Genomic DNA, 15,050 nt, shown 5'->3' with positions numbered 1-15,050 from the left:
GAAGCTTTCTAGATTTCTTCCGGTTTTAAAAAGCTTGTTATTGTTTACATTCAGTCAACCGTCCATGAAGTTGAAATTTGGCACGATGAAAGGGCCACATTTTTTTAAGGAATTTAACGTGAGTTTTTTTTCAAAATTCCGTTATATTATTGTAATTTTAAGTTATTATAAACTATAAGTTACTTGAAGTGTTAACTTTAATTTTTCTCACTTTTTCATATTTAAATAATGACTATTCCTCCGTAAGAAATTTTACTTATCTCTCCGAAAATCATTATTTAATGAATGGTGTTTTCAATATAAAAGTAAACAACAACAATCTCGAGTTCTTGACCTTTTCTGCTTCCGTTTAGAAAGTATACAGCTGCTTACTACAGCTCATTCTGCGAGGCGATAGTTTCAAACAGATGGTTTTGTTTTTAATAAAAGAAATAAAATGATATCATTTCAGGGCTCAAGTCTGCTGTAATTCATAAGATATTTAGTTAATCTGTTGAGTTTGAAGTGAAAATTTGTTTTAGTTATTTATTGATGCATCGTTAAAAAAAGCGATGACATGGTTGCTCTCGCTCTTTTGGCAGTTCTGATTTGGCCTCTTTTTACTTATTTATTATTGTTAGTTCTTGGCTCAAGCTGTGCACCATCATGCGTTAGCATATTGTTAGCATATTGCATATGAGATTAAGTTCATTTTATAAAAAAATAAAACACAAATTAAGTCTTAATAATTAAAATCAAAATATAAATGTGTGTTTGCAGAACAGTACTTCATCAGGGGACACACTGCCTGCAAACACACAGGAGCCTTTCTGTTGTTAGTGGATTAAACCAAAACTAACAGTGCCCAGAAGCCCCTTAACAAAAAGACAAAAATATAACTTTCTACCACAATTTAAAGGCACTAATAACCTGAAAATGAATCACGCTTAAAAGGCATAAAATTTAAACCATGTAATGAAATGCCCTCCTTCAAAACACAATATAAATACATGTAAGTAAAATGAAAGTTACAGTTAATGAAAGTAAAAATATAAAAAAATTCCGAATCTGTGAGAGAAAAAAATCAAGTGCTGACATCTGTGTTGGAAAGTCTAATCAATGAGCAATAAAATCTCCAAGTGCTGCCATCTGTTTTGGAAAATGAGATCCTAAAATTTCACCGCATAGGCCTGTTTATGGGGGCTTCAATATCGGCCAAACTAACTTAAAGTATTTAAAATATTTTGAATAAAGATATCAAAATTATAGTAGTTAAAAGGAAATTTATTTTTCTTTAGAGTAATTTTTAAATTTTATTTTATAAATTATCATTTAGGTTTAAGTTTCGTAGTTGTTATGGTGATCACAAGGTAAGAAGGTGTTTTATAAACGATTCTTTTTTTTTCTTTTCAAACGAGGATCCCTACGTCGTGAAATGACATGTCTTCAAGTGATAATTCTTCTTTTTAAACACAAATAATAAATAAGGTAACAAATACACGTGTACAGGATATACTACTCAAGAGAGTTCCAAAACGCAACGTTGTGCACCAAATGGCTTCCAAATACACTGGAAACAGCCGGAAATATAGGAACTCAAAAGTTAGCAGAGCTCTCTAGTTTAGAAAACACTATTTATAAGCTCGCACTTCAGCTAATGTCGAAAGTAAAAAAAAAGAAAAGAAAAAGAGATGCTGTTAAATATAAATCCTAACAATTATATTGAAATTTTTATCAGGGATCCAACGGGTCAGGGAAAACCTGGAATTGTTAGGGAAATTTTTTTTTAACTCCAAATATCAGGGAATAGTTAGAGGAAGTAGCAATTTTTTTCTTCAAAAACCTGGAAAATAACTAGTCTTAAATTTATCATTAACTGTAATCAGTTATTGTTAAATAATATCAGTTAAATAATTCTAACATCTATTGCAATTATTTGTGGTAAAAATGTCACATTTTAGTCAAACTGAAATGTTCCCATCCTCATTATTATTATTATTTTTTTTATACAGAAAATCTAATACTTGACATTACAAAAAAAGAATCAAAGTTTTCTGATGAAAAATTGCATGATATAGATAAAATAGGTCTAGATTTACGTTGAAATTTACTCGGAATTTTTTTTCTTTCTGAAATTGAGTGGGAACCCTGTTTTACATACATAAAAGACAGGATTCAATAGAGCTAACTGTTTCCGAAAAGTTTTGATGATATAAGGTTCTCATTAACAAGTAAAATTAAAATTACTTTACATTTATGTTGCATTGTATCATATACTCTACATTCTTAAGTTTAAAGTTTGTTTTCAAAATAGTGTTCTTTATTTTTACAAATCCAGGTCGTCAACGCATCAACAAAATATATTTTTTCTCTTTTTAATCGTTTCCCTTACCCATTTTTTGGAAGATAAAAAAATGCAAAAAATCAATCTATTTTTTAATTTTAATAAAAAATCTCAGGAACTAAAGCTAAACATAATATACAAGTTCTAAGGTGAAATCTAAAAAATATTTAATTTACCATCAGTTTACTATCCCGAGTTATTTCAGGCAAATGAAAAAAGTTAAATATTAGTCTTCAGGGGTCTGTCCAAACATTTTGTGAAAGGTCCGTTTTTCGTGAAATTGTGAAAAAATTACTCACATTCTTTCAATCAGGGTCCGCTTTTATGAATGCGTGCAAACAGGGTCCGTTATTGCAAAAAAAAACTTTTTCAAGGAGTTTTTAAATTGTAAAGACATACAAGATTATGCTCAACACTGTAAAATTATAATTAAAAAAATTAAATTTTAAAAAATAAACAACAATTGCTGCTTCTAAATTAGAGATGCAACATACAAATATTTGGCATTTAGCCTATACTGCTGAAAGCAAAATATTAATTTCGGACGAATAATGGAAGAATTGTCTGCCGAAAACAAAACTTAATTCGTTTACATCCATCTTTCTTGTTTTCTGCCCAGTAAAGGGTTTATTTGATTAACAAAATAATAATGAAGATAAACAAATTTGTGAAGGGTCCGATTAAAAGAAAAATCATTTTGTGAAGGGTCCGTTTTTGAGTTAAAATATTTTGTGAAGGGTCCGTTTTTATGAAAAGATGTTTTCTGCCCTGGAAAGGGTTTATTCGATTAATAAAATAATAATGAAGATAAACAAATTTGTGAAGGGTCCGATTAAAAGAAAGATCATTTTGTGAAGGGTCCGTTTTTGAGTTAAAATATTTTGTGAAGGGTCCGTTTTTATGAAAAGATATTTTGTGAAGGGTCCGTTAATGGACCCAAATTTCTTCTAAACAGACCCCTGGTCTTTGCACATGTTTACATCATCTGAAAAATCATCTGCAATACTTTCGTTCGCGAAAGCTATTTTTTTTACTCTTTTCTTCAGTGTAAATACAGCAACCATCGTACATACAATTGTACAAAAAACGTCTACTGTTCCACAAACAGCAAAACAAAAATTGTCAAACTTCCAATTACAGCAGATTATCATTATTTTTTGTTTTGCTTCCGGCTGAATTAAAACGTGATAAAACAAATCGTATTGACGAATTTTGCTATGCTCTAGTTGACTCGGGATAATTTGCTAGGAAAACTAACATTAATGCTGGGAAAACAACCCCATTCCCAGCAAACACCTCTCTCCTCACAGCTAATGAAAAGTGACTCACAAAACCAGTCTGCTTTTGCTCTTTACAAATGATTTAAAAAAAGATTTATTTATTAAACATGGAAAATATTGACTCGTGACCCACTCATTAAAAAATAAATATAATTTTTACAGTATGGATGGGTGATCGTGTAAAGCTAAGGGTGGTGGCGCTAGTGGTAAAATTGCTCTTTCAAGACTTCCGGGTTACTGCTTCCGATATATTTTTACGCCGCAGATTGAAAAAACGCGCCATCATATTATTGCATCATATCTTTTGCAGTATTTCACATGTACCGAGTTCTTTCTTTCAGCCTTTAAACTTCAGCATTATCATATTAATATTATAATCATTTGAATATTTTCTAATTAGGCTAACTTAAAAAGATATTTTTAAAGATATTTTTGGCGACATTTTGTTCAAATGTAGCCAAATAAGGGATAAAATACAAAACATGGCAAAACTTAAGAATTATTCACAATGAGATATTAACCTTCCAAAATTTTTTTTGGCCTTACGATCTCTGAGAATCAATACATTTCTGAAAGCTCTTATGAATGGTACAATTATGTTTAGATTTGAACCCAAATTACAATAACAAAACTGCATAGAATATTAGGCTTATTCACACATCGCCTCGTAGTCATAACATAAGCGGAGGGATACACCGGAAATTTTCTAAATTTCTTCCGGTTTAAGGACGCTTGTTATTGTTTACATTAGACCACCCATCCATAATTTGATTAGATATCGCGACTTTAAAGATGGCAAAAAATGTGTTGTTTAGAGACGCTACGATGGATGTGCGCATGCGTCGGCTCAAAAACCTTTTCTTGTCTTCTCACATTATTCTTTGATTCCACCAGAGTAACAAACCGGGGATATTTTTTGTCCAGTAGAAATACTGTAAACGGAAATGAAATGAATAACTTTAAACAAACCTGGAATGAGAGAGATCACCAGACTTCACACTTGTTCTTGGGATTCATACTACTTTTGGAGGAACACTTGAACTCTTTGGCAAAGTCCACAGAATTGGACAATGTGCCGATCACCCTGAAACAATTCATTCATTTATTATTATTATAGTACTCGTGTTTACAGTTTTTCAGCTACATTTTAAGTACTTTTTAAGCACTCAAAAAATAGAACCACTTTCCACAGGAAAAAAAATCATAATTATCATCTCTGCAGTAATAAAAAATAGTGCGAGGAGTCCCTCCGCGCGGAAGAAGTGAAACTTCGTAATGTGGAAATGAAAATAGGAAGGGGTAGAAATTGATTTTTAGTGAAATCATATTGTTTCTTTAAGACAAACTTTATTAACAATGCTTACAATTCACAATTGATTGCATCTTTTAATTATCATTTTCGAGTGGAGAAATATCCAAGTCTATAACATTTACAATGGGATTATGATAACTAAATAAAGATACGAAATGTTTGAGTTCTACTTTTTCAATATTTCTTGCAAAAACTGCATCAATGGTAGTTACCCCTTTGGTTGTTGGATCATTGCTACCATTTATCATTTCCAATCCAAATTTGTCTTTAAGGAAGGTTAATAATGTTTCAGGAAACGAGAAATTCACATTAAAATCTCCTGAAAGGATCACAGGCCGCTCACAATAATCAATTTCTTCACCAGTAACGTCTGCCAGAGCTTGTGAACCTGCAGTGGATAGTGGTAATAAAGATTTTGCAATAAATAGTTTAATATCCCTCATGGCTGCATTTCGTGAAATATAAATGGCAATTAGAAAAGAGAAAACCTAACAATCAGTTGATATTCACAAGAGACGCACCTTGACATAACCTTAAATCCGTCGCATTGTCCGTGGGATTGTTTTCACTCATTTTTTACATTTGTTATCCACTAGGTTTGAAAATAAAAAATACCACCCTATTAAATTATATATGTATCAAATCAAACTAAAATATTTATAGAATAACAATACTTTTATTATTTTTATGCTAGTGAGAACCAAAACAATATGGAAATGAATAAGGGAAAACTGGATCCTACCACGTGATTTCCCGGCCAATAAAAATATAGCGTTAAACGTTTAACGCAACCTTGTTGGAAGTCGCATAAGAAGTATCACTTCAAAAATTATTTTTTTTAAAATCGTTTAAAGAGCCTTGTATATAAACCTAAAATCAATAAAATTCAAAAGCATTTTCATAAACTTTACATAATCATGATAAAAATAACTAGTTTCTGATAAATAGGGCAGAAAGGAAGCCGGGATAGCCTGGTTGGTAGGGCACTGGGGCCATGTTCAAGAATTCGTGGTTTCGATCCCCGCTGGCCGAAGACTTGTAGTAAATGGTGATAGATGCACGTTAAATCTGTCGGGTCACGAAGTCCTCCATGTTCCCATGACAAATCAATACCTCTGAGGGTACTGATCCACGAGTTTCCTTGTCTTCCGGATTGGTTCAAAATGGCAAAGCTACGGAGTTTAACATCAGTAGTCGCAAACCCAGAAATTGGGTCGGCTGTTCAACGATGGATATGAAAAAAAAAAAGATATTGCTGATAAAAATTGTGAAAAATCATGCATTTTCTGTAATTTAGAACGACAAATGATACGGCAAAGAGAAAATCGCTTTTTAAAAGATAGAAAATTAAGCCCTTTTTACAAACCCCGAATTAAAAAAGCACCTTTAAGCACTTTTTAAAAACGTTACGCACCCTGCAGGATGACAATGACTTAGCAGGGGTGGCAATAGAGTTGGATTTTGAAATTGCGTGAATATGAATAGCGATATTAGATTTTAAAAACGCGAAAATACGAATTGCAATATTGAATTTTTAAATCCCGTAAATTCGAATTACTGTGCACAATTATTAGATCGCGTAAATACGAATCGAAAAGCTGGACTTTAAAAGCATGTGAATACGAATCATGGCATTGGATTTTAAGCGTGTGTAAACACGATTCGTGATATTTGGTTTAAAAAAAGCGTAAATGGAAATCATGATTGTGGATTATATTGCATAGCATGAATAGGAATTGCAACGTATGATTATAAAATAACGTAAATACGAATCACATCGCGTAGCGTAAATCAGGTGAATACGAAAATCGATGTTTCATATTAAATTTGCGTGAATAAGAATCATAACGCATAGCTCATGATGTTTAAAATGACGCATCATCCATTCATATTCACGAAAACCTCACATTGGGATTCATAAAATCACGCACTGAAATTTATATTCTCACAATTTAAATAAAATCGTTAATCGATATATATTGATAATATTCTTAATAATACTTTTCCTATATACACTTTTTTTCTTGCACACATTTCAGGTATTATTGCATTTTTTCAAAAATATATTATCCACGTAACATTTCATATTTCTATTTTCAGCTCTTTTTTGTGTTTTTTTACCAAACTCATCCCTGCATTTAAACAATACGGACTAATTAAAAAAAACAGAGAACTCACCGAACTTTTTACAGCATTATACTTTTAATTTTAAATGTTATTTCAAAAAATTAGTATTTAGAAAAATGATTTATGTTCACTTAAAAATCTTGATAGTATCATAAGGGAAATATTTGGACGTGGGCTGCTCTAATTCGTTATAACTGATTCGTAATTTCTTTTAAAAATTAAGGACTATGGAAAGTAACATTTGGAAAATATTATACGTTTTTAAGAACATGCTGTAAATAATTATTTATTCCAACAAGTTAAATCAAACTTGTTTCATTGAAAAAAAGAATTTCTCAAAAATAAACGAGTCCCATAAAGCATGCAACCTTACGCAGGGATGAGAGTAGTCAGAAAGTAAAAAAGAGGAAATCCAAGAATGAAAGAATATACGTATATATATATATGTATATATATATATACACACACAAAAATTGGACGAAAAAAGTGCGATTTTAGCCATGTGATTATAAATCCCGACGATTAATTTTAAAATTGTATGAATATGAAATTCTATATCGAATTTTAAAAAATGCGAAAATACAAATCATGATGCGTAATTTTTAGATCACGTAAATACGAATCACAATGCATAATTTTTGAATCCCGTGAATACAAATCACAATGTCTAATTTTTAAAGCACGTATAATTACGAAAATCGACGTGTGATATTACAACCGCAGTAGCGAATCACGACATTGGATTTTAAGCTCACGTGAATACGAATCGCTACATAGAGTTTTAAAAGCGTATAAATACAAATCGCTATATTGGATTTTTAAATCTCGTAAATAAGAATCGCAATTTACGATATTTAAATCGGCTGAATAAGAATAGCAACGTTCAACTTTCAAATCCGGTAAATACGAAAATCGATGTTTGATAATAAAATCGCGATTTTAAAAATGCATAAATACAAAACGCGATATTGGATTTTCAAATCTCGTAAATAAGAATCATAATGCACGGTGTTTAAATAGCGTAAATAAGGATCGCAATGCGCAACTTTTAAATCAGGTAAATACGAAAATCGATGATTGATATTAAAATCGCGTGAATAACAATCGAGATATTTGCAGAGTCTGGTCTTGGGATTTCTAAAAGGCTTGTTAGTATTGTTTTTGTTTAGACCTAATAAATAGAAATTTTCAAGATTAATTGAATGAGCAAATAAATATTTTCACCGCAAATACACGTCTATATATATATTTTTTTCTTTTTCGTTTGCTTTTACGCCAGACAACAGGGTCACGACGTCTGAATTGCGAAAATACGAGCTATCCGGCGGACGAATAAAAATACGGAAAATCTTATTTTCTGTGGGTAAAAGAGGAGAAAATAGCTAAAATAAGTAAAAATACGGAAGGATTAGCAGCTAGGACATAGTTTGAATTTTCTGTTTATCTTTGAAAATCGTAAATAAATATAATTATTTTATTTCAAAGACTGAATTTTCAAAAAAAAAAAATTCCTCATAAAATATTTTAATTTGTTTAAAAAACAATTTCCGCAGAAATTAGCGGGAAAAATGGAAAAATCTGACAAAAAGAGGAAATCCGCGGAAGAATCACATCCCTGCTTACGGCAACCTTGTATCGGAATTTTCGTTTTAGCGTCACGAAAATGTTTGTACTAAAAACCTTTTTTTCTAATAAATCAAAAATAGTGCAGTTTAAAATCTTTCATCCTAAAATGATTATAAACTATTTTTGAAGCTTCCTTAAAAAGTGGGTAAAATGGTCACTTATGTCCATCATGACGTATTAGCTGACGTCACACTAGCGATTGGATCCAATTGTATTGTCCATTAAAATTTCATCATAAGGTGTATTTTAGCTGAGCATACAAAACGTTGCGAAAAGAAACCTTATAATGACCTAGATTTAAGATTATTTTCACCTTGAGACTAGCTTTGCTGAAGGATTATTTTCTTGAAAACCGTAAATCAACCTCGATTTAAGGTTTTCATATACAAGCTGGTTTTCCAAGGTTTTGGATGAGGGTAATGTGGGTAGATTGTCACAGATTGTTAGATTAGAAGGTTTACACGTAAACCGCATGACAAGGTTTAACATTAAATGGTTTTTGTTGAGAGTGAGCTACCTGAATTTGGCTGGACTGTGTGGATCGTTTATTACTTGTAGGTGCATGGCTTCAGGAGTACTTGTAGAGCACCAGACTTGGGCGAATCCAATAAAGAACAATTGATTATTGGTTAGAGGTACTGCAGGTAAGGGTAATTCGGGAACATTGTCACCAATCCACTCTTGATAAGCCTAGACAAACAAAATAGTATTAGATGTGTAGTATTATTCTTAATCGATAATGAATCGATTAAGCAATATGATAATAAATCATTTCTTGTATGTTGAATGGCAACAGTCTGCATGAAAAATAGAACAGCTATGGTGAATAAATATTTGCTAACCTTCTGAATAAGTCTATCTTGTATTAAAGTGATAAAACAACACTTCAGATGTACCTCGATTGGACGATTCGGACATCCATTCGTTAAATCAAAGAAATTTGTTATATCAATTTTTGTAAAGAGTATGGTATAAAAATATCAATACCCTTAGAGATACAGATATGAAATTATTTTTTACTATGAGCTTAAAAATTATACTTTTTAGGAAATCAACTTTAAAATGATCTTAATTCTTTAATGCTATCTTGCTTTTAAAACTGAATGCATCCATATAATGACACACTCGGCTTAGGGTATGAAATATACAAAATTGTAAGTGCGAAAAAAATAAAAGTTTTAGTTTTATGTGCGATTTTTTTCTCCAGTGATTGTTGTTCGTTCAATCAAAGCTAAACATTCGTTAAATGAGAGCATTTTAGAAGCTTTTTTGTCGAGACAGAAAAAAGCATTCGTTAAATCAAAGTGCCTTAAATCGAGATTCGACTGTATGTTGTTGTTTTATAGGCGAACAATCTAGATCACTGATTTTCAACCCCTGTGCTGCTGCACGTTTGTGTGCAGCCAGCCTTTGTTATTAATAGCTGAAAGAGAAAATTAGAATAATTCTGCGAATCAAACGACATTGTTGCTTTTATTCAATGCAGTTTTTTTTTTATCAGTCTTAATAAAAAGCCTTCATAGTTCGAATTCTTTGTTTTGACTTTCTATAGATAAAATACTCTGATGAATATTAATAATAATAGATGGATAAAGAAACTGAGAATTTATATTTTAAATAAAAACATGCTTATAGTAAAATAGGACCCTGAAAATGGGAAGTTCTGGGATGAAAATCTTTCAAAATTATTGTTAAAAAAAAAGGTTCATTCAACAGAAGAAATTTATACTCACGTGGAATGCTGCTTTGAGGCCGCCATTGTCAGCAATATTTTCTCCAAGTGTCTGCTTACCATTCAACTAAAAACAGATAAAAGATGAAATTCTTCCCTCCCAAAATAAACTGTTTGCAAAATACAAATTTTATTTTGGAAGGAAGAATTTCTACATTCACAGGCACACGCTTTTTAACAAATGTTGTTCACTCCTCACCCCCCCTCACACTTTATAAATGAAGGGTCCCTCTTAAGATTAACATTTTTTCACTCAATATTTGTGTCTAGGACTGGGCGATATTAGAAATTATATATCGTGATATATCGTCAGTTTTGCATCGCGATATAGCGATGTATCGCGATATAGTATTTTTGAATTTCATTTACTTTAAGGCACAGAAAGTCAGATTTCTATCAAGACTTCACACGCATATTGATTTAAATCAATTTATAAATTTGAAAATATATATGTTTTGCTAAAGAAAGATATTAAATAAATTGACTAAGATGTACAAATCTTACTTAAAATATTTATTGAAAAAATGTGTGTAGATACAGAATGAAATATTTGCACTTCTTTATCGTTTATAAGGTATAAGCAGTCTTAATTTAAGTTAACCCCTAAAACACCCTTAATGAAAAAAAATATTGTTATTAAACAAAAGCTGATTTTAAAATTTCAAAATATATTTTAATTAAAATAAAAGTTAGATTGACTAAAAGCCGAAGTTTAAAGTTAAAAATGTTCGAATTTTAAACTAAAAAGTAAGCATAAGATTTGTAATAATTTCTTAAAATTTTCGTTCGCTGAAAGATTTCTCAGTTTAAAAATAAAAAGGGAATTTTATAAAGATATCTAGCTGAAATTATTGAAAGAAAATTTAAAAAATTTAAAAAAAAGTTTGTTAAGAAATTTATTATACACTTAAAACAAAGTGTTAAAAATATTTTTTTTTTTTAAAAAAAGAAACTTTTTTTAACAAATCAATATTTGCTTGTACTATTATGCGTAAATAATTACAGAATTATTAAGTTCGATCGTAATGTTCAAATTCTTAATGAAGAAGTAAACACAAGTTTTGTTATATTTTCTAAAAATGATCACGCAAATAACAAAAGATTTCTTAGTTTAAAAATAAAAAAATAAATAAAAGTGAAATTTATCAATATATTTACCTAACAGCATAGGAACAAAATTTAAAAAATAAGTTCGTTAAAAAATTATTTGTATGCTTAAAACAAAGAGCTAAATAAATTTAAGAAAAAAAAATGCTTCTTAAACATTATTTTTATTATTATTTCATATAAATAATTAAATTAAATTAAATAATGACCGAATTATGAACGAAAAACAAAGTAAGGCAAAGTTTCTTAATTAAATTCTTAAAAATAAAAAAAGAATTGTGATATTCGTAAATATATTTAGCTAATTAACTAATAATATAAAACGAAAATTAAAAAAAAATAATGATTTTACTCTCTAATAAAACGAAGTAGTAATTGATAAAAAAAAAAAAAAAAAAGAAATGAATAAAATTCGCAATCTTTTCAAATTCTTTTGAACAAATAAAGTTTATTGACTTATGTCCAAAAAATAAGTTTTGTTTTAACTTTATTTCTAAAAATAAAAACAACTCAAGATTTATAAATTTAAAATCAGTAATAGAAGCCCATTAAATTATTAGAAGTTTTATCCAAAAGGTTTTTAATAAATTAAAAGAAAGTAAAAAAATAACCTAACAAATTTATTTACTTTGTAATTTAATTCCTTATGGGTGCCTTAAATTAGATTTCCGATAATTTTCACATTTAAAAATATAAAAAAAGTTTTGTTAGAAAATAAATAAAAAACTTACCTAATTAATGAAGAAACTTTTCTTTATAAATTCTTTTCAATAATAGATTGCGTTCAGAACAAGGTTACGACGGCGATCACGAAGTTAATCCCATTGAAAATAATCTACAAGAAACGATTTCAAATCGCGAAGGTGCGAAAACGAACATGTGATATAACGATATAAGGTCTCAAAAGTGATTCTGATTCTACCGCTCATCAGTCAAGGCCGTCTCAACATAACGAAACAATATCGTCTTCCACAGCGCGAGTTGGCATCGGAACGTAAGAGAAAGTCCTTGCGTGTATCGCTATATCGCTATATCGTTATATCGTCTTCTTCACTCGACGACTTAAATCAGATTTCTGATGCATCGCTTGGAATGAAAGTTGCTGTATCGGTTTGCCGATATAGGCGTTAAATCGATATGTCGCGATATATCGATTTATAGCCCAGTCCTATTTGTGTCATTAAATTTTCAATTTTTGATTTCCATTTTGTGAGGTTCTGAGAATCGGTTATATATTGAGTGATATCTCTAAATCCTGAAACAAATCCTGACAGATACTACTTTTCATTATTCACTAGCGCGTTATATATTTTGTTATATTTGAATCTGATTTTGTCTCATAAGATTTATATCTACTCACATGATGTGTTGACATCATGTGAGTAGTCTTAAATTTATTAAGAGAAAAGCTTCTGAAAATCTAGATGAGGGTGAAGCTGAATGGATGCACCTTGTTGTATGTCTCAGTTCTTCCAATTTTTGCAGGTATGGGCTGATTATATAAGTTCAAAATGTAAATTTTATCAATACAATATTAGAAAGCACTCCTTTTTGCGGATATAATCGTGCGAGCTGATTAAAAGATTATATCTTTTTTTCCGCATTTTCATTAATTTTTTTTCTTTTTCTTTTCTTCGGATTCTTATTATTTTATTCTTTTTCCCTTTAAATATATATATATATATATATATATATATATATATATATATATATATATATATATATATATATATATATATATATATATATAATAATAATAATACAAAAATTAGAAATACTTTTGTATTAATAACAACATTAAAACTCTTTCGTTTTCATTAAATGTCTTTGGTAAAGAATAGGTGTAGAAATTCTATTTTGGGACTTCAAGGCTGAAAACATACCATTGAATTATAATTAAATTTATATTTCAAAGGAGGAGTTATTTTTAGAATCTTGTCACTCTTTCACTTCCATACTAGGAAGCATCGATGATGCGTAGAGTTACAAACTATGCAGTGACAGAGCCTTTTTACCTCCATGTCTGTTAGTATTTAATGCGAGAGCGATGGTTTTCACATGTCTCTTCCTGAATAACGTGTTCCATAAAAGGTCTGTCGGAACCCTCCGGAGTTTTATCCACACCCCCAACCCTAGCGGAGGGGAGATGTGAACTGTTATCACCACCAGCCTAATAAATAAAATAATAACCACCAGTCTAATAATAATTCGTAAAATAAACCTTTTTAGAACGTATTATGGCTTACGACTGAATTATTCAAGCTGAATACAGCAATGATGATGTATATATATATATATATATATATATATATATATATATATATATATATATATATATATATATATATATATATATATATATATATATATATATATATATATATATTGCAAGAATTCCTCTTTATCAACAAAGAAAAAAAATAGAAACTTACATTTTCTCCATTTGCTTCGAAAGATGAATACTGATCAATGAAGCATTGAGCTCTCTCCCTGAAACTCTCAATCGTTGTGTTCTTCCACCACTGGTGCAAATTTCCATACTTATCATACTCTCTACCTGAAAACAACACACTTTTTTTTTACACTTTCTGTGTCTGTCACTACAAAAATACAATTCCAATTCACCAGTATATAAGACATGTTAACATGATTCCATGTCGGGGTACCTTTTCATAGATGAAGGTTGACAGGGTCGATGTGACTCTCCCCACATTGGTGACCCGGACGTGACGTGAACACGCCTACTTCGATCGATGATCCCCATTGAACAGTTGACTTGCTACCTGTGGCCGAAGCATTATCGACCTCTCTTGCTGTTGCTACTCAGCCTCGATCACACACAACATCGGCCTGTATACACTCGACTGTTAATGGCAACACAAGAGAGACCACGATCGTGAATTTATTACAGCTTTCACAATCAGCATATAAAAGTACGGTGATCTTAATACAGTTCTCTCCGCTTCTCACAAAACAGCATTGAATCAAGTAGTGGTATCCATTTATCGAATTCTATCCCAGATATAATTCTGGTGGTGGAGTACTATAGTGCATCTACCGCTACAAAAATACAATTCCAATTCCTTAATATATAACTCACAGTGTTAACTTGATTCTATGACGGGGTCACCTTTTCATAGATGAAGGTTGACTTTGCCGATAACTACTATCCCCCCACATGTAGATGCTTGCCCGGGGGTGGCTACGAGTGGGTCCCAATCTGTGATGTTTCATTTTAGTTTCTCGCGGCCGCTGCCCGGAAGTTTCCAAGAGTTGGTGATTATTCTGCCACAGATCATGATACGGAAATCTCTCCTGAAATTCAGAGCCTGCCTTCCTTCCTGATGTCAAAAAAAGAAGGGTAAAAATCTGTCTGATTTTAAACGTACTTATTTTGTAAATTTCTTGCATAAATTATGAATTGATCTAAAAATGATAGATTTAGACAAAAATTTGGTAATTTTGCTACTATCCTGTGACCAGCTGTAGCATTTAAAAAGTCCCTTTTTAAATATGTAACCTTTATTTTGAAAAACCAACAAT

General features: G+C 30.6%; 1 protein-coding gene across 2 annotated transcripts in view; it reads right to left on the bottom strand.

Moving 5' to 3' along the window:
• Nep3 (M13 family metallopeptidase neprilysin 3) overlaps window positions 1–15,050 on the bottom strand; it is a 77,538-nt gene that overhangs the window by 2,815 nt on the left and 59,673 nt on the right. For both annotated transcript variants that reach the window (XM_087153381.1, XM_087153382.1), the window contains 4 exons: window positions 13,940–14,064; window positions 10,402–10,467; window positions 9,186–9,358; window positions 4,573–4,687 (listed from right to left, as the gene is read on the bottom strand). In XM_087153381.1, the coding sequence (XP_087009507.1) occupies window positions 4,588–4,687; window positions 9,186–9,358; window positions 10,402–10,467; window positions 13,940–14,064 (464 nt within the window). In that variant the 3' untranslated portion in view covers window positions 4,573–4,587. The remainder of the gene's footprint in view (window positions 1–4,572; window positions 4,688–9,185; window positions 9,359–10,401; window positions 10,468–13,939; window positions 14,065–15,050) is intronic.

This window comes from Parasteatoda tepidariorum, chromosome 10 (genome assembly GCF_982258835.1).
Source record: "Parasteatoda tepidariorum strain Cologne lab strain chromosome 10, Ptep-v5.0, whole genome shotgun sequence".
Taxonomy (NCBI): Eukaryota; Metazoa; Arthropoda; class Arachnida; order Araneae; family Theridiidae; genus Parasteatoda; species Parasteatoda tepidariorum.
This window is presented reverse-complemented; position numbering and strand designations above follow the sequence as displayed.